At 38.8% G+C, this 13029-nt stretch overlaps 1 protein-coding gene across 3 annotated transcripts in view; it reads left to right on the forward strand.

Annotated features, from left to right (window-relative positions):
• mid1.S (midline 1 S homeolog) overlaps positions 1-13029 on the forward strand; it is a 161395-nt gene that overhangs the window by 101273 nt on the left and 47093 nt on the right. For all 3 annotated transcript variants that reach the window (XM_018249236.2, XM_018249234.2, XM_018249233.2), the window contains one exon: positions 9272-9379. In XM_018249236.2, coding sequence (XP_018104725.1) covers positions 9272-9379 — 108 coding nt within the window. The remainder of the gene's footprint in view (positions 1-9271; positions 9380-13029) is intronic.

The following is a 13029-nucleotide window of genomic DNA, read 5'->3' on the forward strand; positions in this document are numbered from 1 at the left end:
TTTGTTACTATGTTCTGGAGCTGAACTAAGCAACATGCTTTTTATTGAACTTTTATACAGTTGCTGATATCTAACAAAGGGATTTACTATAAATGTGCCTGAAATTGAGGTAAGTTTAACAAATGAGATAATCATAGCAAAAAAAATTACTTTTTGTCGGTGGAAGATATTATTTTTGGCCACACAGCAAATCATTGGCATAACTTTCACTGCTTTAGCCTTATATCTCCAAGGACCTACCATGTAACATAGTAAGTTGAAAAAAGACACACGTCCATCAAGTTCAACATTTTAGCTCTATTTTTAACCTGCCTAACTGCTAGTTGATCCAGAGGAAGGCAAAGCCTTCCATTTGAAGCCTCTCCAATTTGCCTCAGAGGGGGAAAAATCCTTCCTGACTAGTCCCTGGATCAACTTGGACTATGAGCTATCTTCCATAACCCTGTATTCCCCCACTTGCTAAAAAGCCATCCAACCCCTTCTTAAAGCTATCTAATGTATCAGCCTGTATGACTGATTCAGGGAGAGAATTCTACATTTTCACAGCTCTTACTGTAAAAAACCCCTTCTGAAAATGTATCTTGATAAGTAATCATCACCAGTAAGCCTCAGCAGGCAACAGTGATTTTTTTTTCAGATTCCTTAAACTATAATATGTAATGTTTTATTAAAACAATATAAAAAATGCTTAAACACTGCAATAACCCAATCAGAGTACACCATGTTTAGAAAATGAACAGACATTTTTTTATTCTGAATGTTATGGTTTCTGGAAAAGCTTCTGGAATGTTAATAAAAAACCAAATGTTGTACAAAGGAGATAGTAAGCAGAGCTTTTAATGCTTGAGTATGACAAAAAACTGAAATTCTGTTCTGAAAAAGTTATTTTTCTGAAAATGTACAAGCAAGAACTGATTCGCTTAAAGGAGAAGAAAAGTTTTTTTTATACTTGGAGGTGCCAAAAGTTAGGCACTCCCAGGGGTGATCCTGGTCATTTTGCCTCCTGAGGTGTCCTTCCTTTTGCCGCCCCACCCCTCCCCACGGCACTCACCTCTTCATCTCCGGAGGTGGTCGGGGGGTGGTCCACATCGCGATGGAGTGGTCGGGGACGGTCCACGTCGGTAGTGCAGAGATCACAATTGCACTCTCAGCACTAGAAGAGCCGAATTTTCGTGTTGAAAAGCGTAAATTCAGCTCTTAGTTACCAGGAGCGGCATTTTTGCCACCCCTGGCAACCAGGGGGGGGCACTGGTGCCTGAGACGAGTGCCTCAACTCACCTCATTGGTGGAGCAACCCTGGGCACTCCCAAGTGATTGTATTTACTTAACAGCCCGGGGTTCTTCCAGCGAGCACCACTGAGCTATCTTCTTCCTGCTTCTTCTTATTTCTGCTCGCGGCTGTGCATGAGTAGTAGAGAGGAACTTTAATGAAAAAGTAGTTCTACCACGCATGTGTCTGTCCCAGGAAATTTGAAAAGCGAAGAAGAGGATCGCTCGGTGGTGCTTGCTAGCAGAACCCTGAAACTGTGCAGTTTTCCGCTGATAGGAGCACCAGCCCCGGTGTATCAGGAAAGTAAATACAACCACTTGGGGGTGCATAAATAACTTTTCTTCTTCTTTAAAAAAATCTATTTTATTCTAAACCAACACCGCTGCAAATCTAAAACTGGAAGGAAAAACAGGAATGTTGTAAATTCTATTTACAATAATAGTATTTTGTTTTTTCTTTTCTTACTGGTTAACCAGCACTGACCAAAATGCATTCAATAGAAAAACAATTACTTTATGTTTTTCCTGTCGTTGTATTTTAGAAAGCCATACAAGTAACAGAAGGCAGACAAGGCAGCTGCTCAAGACGTCTGTAGTAGACAGGTGGATACAAGCTCAAACATTCAGCACATGATTGATATGCCCATAAGCACTGGGCATTCTTACATGACTCCAGATACTAGACATTAGGTGGCTGATTTATGATGCTTCCATGTTTGCGTAAAATGTTGTTCTCTTGCATCGATTGCTTCTTCTTTTTGGTGAGAGGGATTTTTTTTGTTGACCATGTATTTTAAAAAAGAGTTAAAAACACTCCCTTTTGTATTTTTATATATTTTACATCAGCTCCTAGGTTTCTGCTGGTTATCAGTCACACTGCTAAATATGTTTTGCACAGTAGCATAAATGTTCAAGTGCCCCCCCTGATCCTCCATTCATTTTCTTTTCAGATCTGAGGTGACCAGTGAATTTATTATTTTCATTATTAACTAAGCTACCCCTTTCAAGCTAAGTTGTTTAAGAGATGATGTAGAGATCAATGCCACTGTCATGTACACAGCAAGGCCACAGCCAACCTCTCCCATAGATCTTAATGCACTCGCTTTTTAACATAACTGGAACAGTGATCGTATAGAGGTAACAAAATTGACATAAAACAGTATACAAATAAGGAAATAGCATACTTGTAAAACAGCAAGGAAACACACTGCCACAGCAAGCCCACCTACTAGGGTTGCCACCTTTTTTGGAAAAAAATACCGGCCTTCCTATATATTTAGATTTTTTCCCTGTTAATAACATTGGGGTCAAGCATCATTTTTACAGGGCAGGCTGGTAAAATACTGGCCAGGTGGCAACCCTAATTACAACAGGCAGTTATTACTAGATATCCCGAAAAACATATTACATGATTTTTATAGAGTATTCAGTATACACAAAATACATTAAACATTCGTAGTCAACAAATAATCTCCTTGCAGTGTGGTGAGAAACTCATCAGCAGGTAAAAGAGTGCTGCTCAGGCAGATCTCTCATACAGCAGCCATCTTGGGATGCACCATGTACTCTGCAGGGATTTAGTGAGGTGGCATCCCTAACTATAAACTTCAGCTAATCTGCAGTGCAAACTCAGTACAGTTGCTGCACAACACACAGTAGCTACAGCAAAGCACATACAACATGATACAGAGGAGAAATCAACTTTTAGAACAGAATATTATACTTTTCATTTACAGAACACTGACAGAGCCCTTCCCTCTCCCATAGATCTTAATGTACTGGGGCGGGGACCAGACCATTCAGCTGTATTCACTAGGGTTTTAGAGAAGGCCCGTTACAGAGATATAGTCTGGTATATGTTCTCCACTGATTTAATCTATGATATGAGACAATCAGGTTTAGCTTGTAAGCTGTTTTGGTCCTAATAAACAGTTGCATTAACAAGTTTCCATTATAAATCCTGGTAAGTGTGTTGGTACAGCCCAAAGGTTTTCATTCTTATTGTTCTTTTAACCTATAGCAAACCAGAAATATATAGGTGAAGATTCATATGCATAAATTCACTGTGTTACTTATGCAAGATAGTATATTTTTCAATGCTTGAGTGTACTGCCAAATTTGGTGGAGGTTCCATCATGCTATGGGGCTGTGTGGCTAGTTCATGGACTGGGGCCCTGAAGTCGAGGGTCGGATGAATTCAAGATAATGTTCAAGTATCAGTCACAAAGTCGAAGTTACGCAGGGGTTGGATATTCCAACAAGACAATGACCCTAAACACACTTGGAAATCTACAAAGGCATTTATGCAGAGGGAAAAGTACAATATTCTGGAATGGCCATCACAGTCCCCCGACTTGAATATAATCGAAAATCTATGGGATGATTTGAAGCAGGCTGTCCATGCTTGGCAGCCATCAAATTTAACTGATCTGGAGAGATTTTGTATGGACAAATGGTCAAAAATACCACCATCCAGAATCCAGATACTACTCAAAGGCTATAGGAGGCATCTAGAAGCTGTTACATTTGCATAAGGAGGCTCAACTAAGTTCCCAAACTTTTTTATATGACTGTAGTCTTCTTGCTGCATTCCCCAGATCTTAGAACTTAAGATTATACATGTATTTCTAGTGTCTTTCGATTAATTTTGGCTTTTGTGGCTGCACAAGTCTGTTTCTTATGTAGTCTGCAATGAGCTATGCATCTACTAAAAACAGGCAAATTTTTGCATTGCTAGGGCTAGGTTCAACCAAAAGATAATTTGACTGCATTCCAATAATCACATTCTCAACATATAAATAGTGTTGGGTGAATTTCTCAAGTTCGATTTGCCGAAGAATTTCAGAATTTCCTGCGAAATTTGCAAAACGCTAATTTTGACAGCGGCCACAATTCCGACACTGGCGGCAATTTGACGCACATTAAGTCAATGGACGAGTTTAATTGTTGCCGGCGTCGGAATTGTTGCAAATTTTTGACTGATGAATAAATTCACCCATCACTACATATAAATCAAGCTGCAGACAGATGCTTTGGTTAATTTAGCTTAGTTGATTTGGTAAGTGCTTTGCCAAATTCTAATGTAATTTTTGCTGCCAGTTTTGGGAAAGGATTGGCACAAGAATGCTTGGCCAAGATTGTGGCCTACCTTGAAATCAACAAAGCCCTCTCTTCAAGTGTTCATACAAGGATGCTCAGGCAAGCACAAACGAGGGCGGGCACAAACAAGCGTGGATATCTGCCTGCTTCAGCACGCTTTGCTGTCAGAGAGCTGCACCCGCTTAACTTTTTTCAGTGGTGATTAGGGGTACGCAGGTCCAGTCCAGGGAGTTCACAGACGACATCTTCTTCCACGCGATCTTCTTCCTGCTTTGAACGGCGCATACGCAGTAGGATCATTTCGCCGGTACGATCTACTGCGCATGCGCGTGACTTTTGGCGCATGCGCAGTAGATCCGTACTGGCGAAATGCTCCTACTGTGCATGCGCCAAAACGCCGTTCACAGCAGGAAGAAGATCGCGTGGAAGAAGATGTCGTCTGTAAACTCCCTGGACTCGACCTGCGCAGAAGGGTAAGTAACAAGTTAGGGACATTTGCCCAGGGGGAGGGGTAGGCCAGGGGGGAGGAGGGAGGGTGGGCAACACACGGGAGGGGGGGAGGGTTTTTGCGCCACCTAGGTTTCCTTCCCCTTTAAACAAACAATGTGAAACTTAAGCAAATAACTGCCAAAATACTGCCAAACAGAACCTCCTGTAGGCTGCCAGTTTACATAGGTGTGATTAAATAGCCAACCAAAGCCCTATTTGGTACCACCCATGAACATGTTTTATAGTTGTGTTGCTTCCCAAATTTGTTTACATTTGTAATCAGAGTTTACATGAGTAAAAAAGTTAGGGACTCCTGGTCTATAAATTACCCATCCACCGAGACTATAAGGTGTATAGGTTAGGGACCTCCTTCTTTTTGTTTCTTTAATGCTTGTAGTTATATGTAGCTAAATGTATTTATCTTTTATACTATTATTGTACTGAACCCTAATTGTCCTATTACAGGTATGGGACCTGTTATCTAGCATGCTCTGGACTTGGGTTTTTACGGATAAGGGTTCTTTTTATAATTTGGATCTCTATGCCTTAAGTCTGCTAAAAAAAAAGTAAACATTAAATAAACCCAATAGGATTGTTTTGACTCCAATAAGGATTAATTATATGTTAGTTTGGATCAAGTAAAATGTATTGTTTTAGTATTACAGAGAAAAAGGAAACAAAAAACAATGGATCCTATGCCTGTACTGTATAGTTTCATACTATCCTGCTTTCTGCGGGACTGTCTCAATTTTGACAGCTCATACTTATATGTCCTGATTTTCTCTGTGATCTCCTGCAGTGACCCCAGAAAAAGATACAATGTTTCTGAAACATAATTCAGAGAAGAGGCTTTTTCACAGAGAACCAAGAACACTGAGTAACTGTACTTCGATACATTTGTAACAATTTAAGATAAGCAGGACACTTGGGGAAATCATGATTCACATTATAAAGGGCAATTTCATCTTCATTAGCAAAACTGTTACAACACGTAAAACATGGCCCTAAAACTCTCAGAAAATGTGTTCAAACTTCCATAACCAGCTGAATTTTGTAAAATGGACACGGTAGTTAGAGGGTGTGGCCATAAAATGGAAGTGGTCAAGATAATTTATTTATTTTTTGCCCCTCTTTACATTTTTCAAATGTTGGGAGGTATCTCTACTGTACATTGCTACGTGCTTTTTAAAGAAAAAAATATGCATACATTAGAGACAACCAGACAAATGCAGATACTACTTTCAATTGCAATTACATTTACTAATCTAATTGAAACCATTAAATACCAATGTATATTGGATTATTGCTTAAAATTACTTGCTTGCTTTCTTGTTTGAAATCCACTCTATGCGACAAATTCACTAAGATTCGTAGTTGCGCCAGGCGTAGTTTCGCCAGCGCTTCGCAAATTCACTAAAATCTGAAGTTGCGCTCAGGGGTAGCGTAAGGTTGCGAAGTTGCGCTAGCGTTGATTCGCTAAGCGAAGCGAAGTTACGTTAGCGATGGTTAATTTGCATACGGCGCCAAATTTCAAAGGAGGAATACGTAGAATCACTACAAATGCCTGGGAAACCTTCAAAACATCAAATAAACATTTTATTTTGCCCACTGTATAGGTAAGTTGCCATGAGTCAGGAAATGTAGGGGGGAAGGAGGGGAGCCCCAAAAAATTTTTCGATCTTTTTCAGCCTATAACCCATAATGTAGAAAACACGCCAGCGTTTTTTGGGACTTAGAAAAAATTTAGACTTTTTTTGAAGCAATCCCTATCTACTCTATTGCGCTTCGCCTGGTCTGAGGTGGCGAAGGAAGTCTAGCGTAAAAGGTAGCGTTCAGTACACTGCGCGCGTTAGTGAATTTGCGTAGTTACGTCCATAGGGAAAATTCGCCAGGCGTAAGGGTGCGAAGTAACACTAGCGAATCTACGCCATCGTTCGTTAGTGAATTTACGCAGTAACGAAAATGCCAAACGCTAGCGAAGTAACGCTAGCGTTCGGCGCTTAGTGAATTTGCCCTTATGTATGCACTAACAGGCCAATTCCTTGCCTGTCAGCAAATACACATACAAGGTGTGGGAAGCAGTAGCCAGTGCAGAAAAAGGCCCATGCACATTAGCCAAAGAGGAACTATCAATCATGGAATTTTGTTTTTCTTTATGCATTAGAATTGGTATAGTAAAGGGTACATAAAAAATGTGTATTCTGGAACTATTATTTTATAAACATACCACAAATCTGTCTAGACAAAGCTTGTTTACTTTTAAGTAAATTCCTTAATGCTAAAAAAATACAGCAAAAATATTCTGCATTGCTAACAACCATAAAATAATACTGTTTTTCTGTCTATCTCTCTGACTGACACCTACATACACACATAAAGATACACCAGTTATTATGGTTATTACCCAGTGTATAAAGATATTATGTATTATTCACATTAGTCTCTGCCACAGTGGAGCTTACCATCTTAAGTCTTTATTACATTTACACACTCACACACAATGGTCAGTTTTATTAGGAGACTGCATTACCCTGAGGAAATACACACAGATATAGAATACTTATCCTTATCTTAAGTGGCATAGCTAGCATTCAGGGATCGCAAGGGGGCCAAGAAAGAGATGGACCCATACCAGTACTGGGGTCTACTGTAAGATTTCATCTTATATTTCTTTCCTGGAGTGTGCATGCATGGTAAAGGCACATTGGACCACTACTCAGGATTGATGCATCCTCATTCAGTATATCACAGGAACAGTAACACCAAAAAATTAAAGTGTTTTAAAGGAATGACAATATAATATATTGTTGCCCTGCACAGTTAAAACTGGGGTGTTTGCTCTAGAAACACAACTATAGTTTATATAAACAAGCTGCTGTGTAGCCATGGGGGCAGCCATTCAAGCACAGGACACACAGTAGATAACATATGTTTTTTGATATATCCAATATACTACAGAGCTTATCTGTTATCTGCTGTGTATCCTGTGCCTTTTCTCCCTTTTCAGCTTTGAATGGATGCCCCCATGGCTACACAGCACAGCTACTATTGTAGAGTTTCTGAAGCAAACATATCAGTATTACCAGTGCAGCACAACAATTATATTTTCATTACTTTAAAACCAACTAAAGTTATTTATAAAAGTCATTGCAATAAGCACAGAGTGTTACAAATGAAACGCTGGCACCATGTTGATAAAAACACTATTAGTTATTAGGTCTATGTCATACCAGTACAAGTAAACACCATCTAAAATGCAATAGAAACTGTAAATAATTGGGTAATATATAGGATTTTATTGTGGACATTAGTCATCTGAGTAAAATCTTAAATCAGGCTCAGCCACATAGCACATGGCCTTCCTATATATCTGCAACTATCATTAAGTTCCCTGTATCCACAGCTAATATGATTAATATTATTATAATTGACATGTATTTATAAAGCTTCAACATATTCCGCAGTGTGATATATGTGTGTATACATTGACCATACAGACCATGCACCATATAGACAAAAAAACAACCGATAACTTTATACAAGAGGTACAGAGGCCCCTGCCCAAAATATCTTACAAACTAATTTAATCCAAATCCGGTTTTAGTGTCCTATAATCTTTATTATTTCATAATAACCATTTGTGGCTTAAATCTAAAACACAGGAACTGTTGAAATATTTCTGCTTTTTACAGTTTTTCTGGTTCTATTTTTGGTGGGAAGAAGTGCTGCCTTTCAATATCAAGGTTGACTGGAGCCCAAGAAGCAATGGAAGGTGCTGAACAGGGCTTGAACTAGAGGTATGCATGAGAGGCCTGTGCCTAGGGCGCCGTGGCAAGGGCACCAGGGCAGGCACGTACCTCTTCTGCTGCTCACCCCCGTTCCTGGCTTGCCCTTAACTGCTTGCCCCTTATCCAGTGTCAGTGCTTATGCTCGCATGCGTCAGGCAGGTCAGCGGTGCACACACGGCCAATTGTGTGGGCACACGAGGTGTGGAGCAGAGAGCTGGCTGGCCAGCCAGGCTGCCTAGGGTGTCCAGCCAGCTTGGCCAGCCTCTGGTGCTCAATGGCTAGATTTTTCTGTCTGGAGTGATCACATTTGGTTTCAGTTTTCATTGTTTAGAGGCAAACCTTGCCCAGTGAAGGGAGGTTATGCTTTTCCCCTGTAAATAAGTGCATTTTTTGGCAGTACTGCAATAAAATATCAAATAGGGTAACCAAGCAAGTTCTGTGTGACCCAAAAGCACTTGGCAAATAAAGCCACCTTTCATATTTGCTGGATTGGTTGTGGTTCAAGGATTCCAGAAACCTGACCTATAAGTAATCCAGTCCAGTGTTTGTTTTACAGTACAGCACCTGCACCCACTATAATATTTCAAGGCTTTTACTAAATGCTGCTATTCTCTTACTTTTTGCAGGTTAATGCATCACGACAAGAAGCCAAATTAATGGAGGAGAGTGACCAATTGATTGAAATTATTCAACAGAGAAGACAACTAATTGGAACAAAAATAAAAGAAGGAAAGGTAACGACATACTCTACTTCCGATTTTTTTTGTAACCTACTTACTTTTCTTGCACAGCTGAGAACTGTTATGATTTTAAGTGTTATGCACCATTAAGCGTGACTTCCGCCATCACTTGAACAATATTTAAACATACTTTAAACATAGCCCTGTAAAAGATTGTGGATAAACAGAAAATATATTTATTTAAGAGAAAAAAACCTGACACAGATTTTCCAGAGGGAGGAGCATAGCTGTGTGGTTTGAAAGATTGTGTTTTTAATCACAGAAAATAATGAAAATAACTTTTAAAATATTAGTCTGTTTCAGCAATGCCAAATAAAACACATTTATACAGTATCTGTAGGCAGTAGGCTGCAGGCTGATTTCTTCAAAATCAAGCTGTGCTACAAAAATGATGTGCCCCAGTTATAGAATACAAGGATATATAAAGTCCTTTTGGAGTTCATGAATTGTGTAACTAGTGCATAACCGTATACATCAGCAATAGTTTTATATTTGACAGTAGGAGTTTATATTGTATGTTTAGTATGTACAGTATAAACGGACCCCACTCAGTGCATAAATATGTAGCAATTTTGGTTGAGGCCATTGTGTACCTTTCATAGATGTGTGGTACCAGGGCTTGGGGGCATCAGCAATACAGACAGATCACACTATAGCCCATAAGGAGCAGACATAACCACGTGTATATATGCACATTGTTTTGTGTTATTTGTAATTTCTCTTCATTCAAGGCCACCCCAACTGCCAGTGCCCCACTCCCCTTTTTGGTAACAAGTGCTTGTCTTGTGATGCTGTCTTGTTCCATAATGAATGATTTTTTTTCATTATGGATCATTACCATTGAAGATGGTGGCTTTCTGGGCAAAAAGTGAAGGGTTGTAGGGTCTCTGAAGAAACAACTAGTGATCAGCCAGTCATAACTTGGGTGAAGTCGGCTGCATGTGACATAGAAGATGGAGCCACTTCAAAGGCGAAGGAATATTTAAAGGGCACAGAGTTTTCCAGGCAAGATGTAAAAATGTAGAACATCGACAACAGTTGTTAGACGTAAATCATGTATGCTTTCAAACTGCCTGTCAGTAAATGCTATCTGTTAGATTGTGACATATATATATATATATATATATATATATATATATATATATATATATATATATATATATATATATATATATATATATATATATATATATATTCTTTGGCTTTTATTGCATTTGAATCTTAATTGCGCACTGCGAACCTCTAACACCTGCTCTGCAGTATAGTTAAATATTTTGTTGCAAAAAATGGTTTGCGATTGCGAAATATAATGACATACACTGCAAATGTTCGCAAAAGCAATTTGGTGGCAAACTTTGAGAGAAAGTCGTTCAATCAGTCAAAAAATTTGCAAATATGGACGCTAACATTCACAAGTGTCTTTGAAATCGAAACATATTACATTCCCCTCACGAATTTAGGATTAGCTCAGACAAAAGTTTTATGGTAACGTTTTTGCTGGTGCCTTCTGGACTAAATTGTTACATTATACCTAGCAAAAGTAACTTACATTGTCAAAGCTAGGTAGTGGAATTCTGGGAATTGCATAGTCCCCGTCAAATGCGCTTGTAATGGTTCACTAAGTTGTCCTGCATCTCTAACTTCAAATAAAAAACACCCTTTTGGCAAAAGCTTGCACAGTGTGTTTGAAGAGCATGATTTTAGAAAAGTGAAGTACTGGAAAGCTGGGAATTCTTTTTCACTCGCTTTAATCAGGGCAAAACTGAATATATTATCGGTTCTTTTATAATGTGAATTTTAGGAGGTTTTGATTTATTTAAGACGTAACATGCTATTTAGCTAAATTGTAGCAGCAGCAAGGGATACTAGGCCTCATGTAATATATATGCAGGACAGGGTGCTTCCAAGGGGGTAAAGCAAATTAATCAATAATTCGGGGAATCCCTAATTTAAGAGCAATGCTATGGGGGTTATTTATCAAACTCCAAAAATTTCTACGTATTTTCCCTGAAAATTTCTTGTTCTGGAAAATCCGCAGAATAACGTAACTTTTTTCAAATTTTGATGCCCAAATAACGTAACTTTTTCAGAAACCAGTATATCTTCAGTACAACTGCCATTGACAGGTCTGTGTACTTATTTATTCAGACTTTAAACACCCTTAGGAATTAAAATATAACAAAAAACACGTCTTTTTTTACTGCAGCTTTTTTGGGTTTTAGGCATCAAAACGGACGCCGCGAAAAATTGAGCCTTAATATATAACCCCAAAAATCTCAGATAAACTGTATTATTTTAAAGCATTTTAAATAATATTTTTTTCTTTAACCTTATAATAAGAACATGCTTGATTATACATGACTCAGGAATGCTTAAAGCCTCTTCCTCTAGAGATTAAAACCACACCATCCATTTTCAAGCAGCCCTTGTCAAACTTTGTGCATACTGGCAGCAAAATGCCAAAAACCTTGACACATAAATAAGTCCAGGCTGAGGTAAGACACTGCCTTGAACACAGAACAAGTATCCCTTGCATCAACAACAGCATTTTGCCTTCCCAGGAAAAGCTTGCATATTGGGCCGCCTTTAATAGGGATTTGGTTATCAAAACAGCATTTCAGCTATCATGTTAGAACTACATGCCAGGAAATGAGGAGAATTGTGGGGAACACAAGCCAGCTGTGCTTATTTTGGCTGTCGTCATAATTTTTTTTAACCCTGGAAACCCTGTTCAACAATAGTGTTTTCTGCTTAGTGAATGGATGGTATTTGCTATTTTTAAAGGTGAAAAAATGCTGATTTTGAGATTCTTAGAAAATGGGGCTTAAATCTGAATATTTTATACTTTTTAAAGATTTAGTTGTTCTAAATAGCAGTGTAAATGTCACAGCATATTTACAGTGATACTGAAATGTTCTTGCCAAATGCCAATAAAATATGGCAATAGGGGGCTTCCTTTGGATAGCCACTGGGCAAAATGAAACATCATCCTACAATTGGCTGGAGTACTGCTTATATTTATACTTCAGCCTGTGGAAGGATTGTGCCACCTCCATGATAAAGAAACCTCAGCTGTTCCTGTAACTCTTTTGAGATGTGACTACAGGTACCACTTTACTAACGATTGAATTTGGTTTGTGGTTTTCCTAAATTCCAAACCTCTAAAAGTGAAAAAACAATAAAAAACTCTAATACAAAAATTTGCTTGTTAAAATTTGTTGAGGTGCTATAGAAGGCAATGGGAGCTTTGCTAATCCTATTGGACCATGGGCATGGGCATTAGGGTCCCCGTTCTGGGGCCTTAACAAGATTTTGTGGTAATACACAACTTGCATTAATAACAGTGTCCACAAAATAGCACCTAATTGAATTTTTCATGATTTATTAAACCCTGAAGTCTGAATAAAAAAGTACTCCAACTCAGACCTTGCCGAGTTTATGAGGAAGTCAATGGCAGATGCCCCGTTGATATCTTGGGAAAAATGTATTGATAAACAGGGGGGGGGGAGTCAGTGCAGATTTGGTCGGAGTCGTTTTCAGAAAATAGTGAGAACGTTTCGGATTTTGATAACCCCCATAGTGTAAATTTATTTTGCTCAACTAACGTGATACAAAAGGATATGGAATTATTTATTAGGGTGATA

This window comes from Xenopus laevis, chromosome 2S (genome assembly GCF_017654675.1).
Source record: "Xenopus laevis strain J_2021 chromosome 2S, Xenopus_laevis_v10.1, whole genome shotgun sequence".
NCBI lineage: Eukaryota > Metazoa > Chordata > Amphibia > Anura > Pipidae > Xenopus > Xenopus laevis.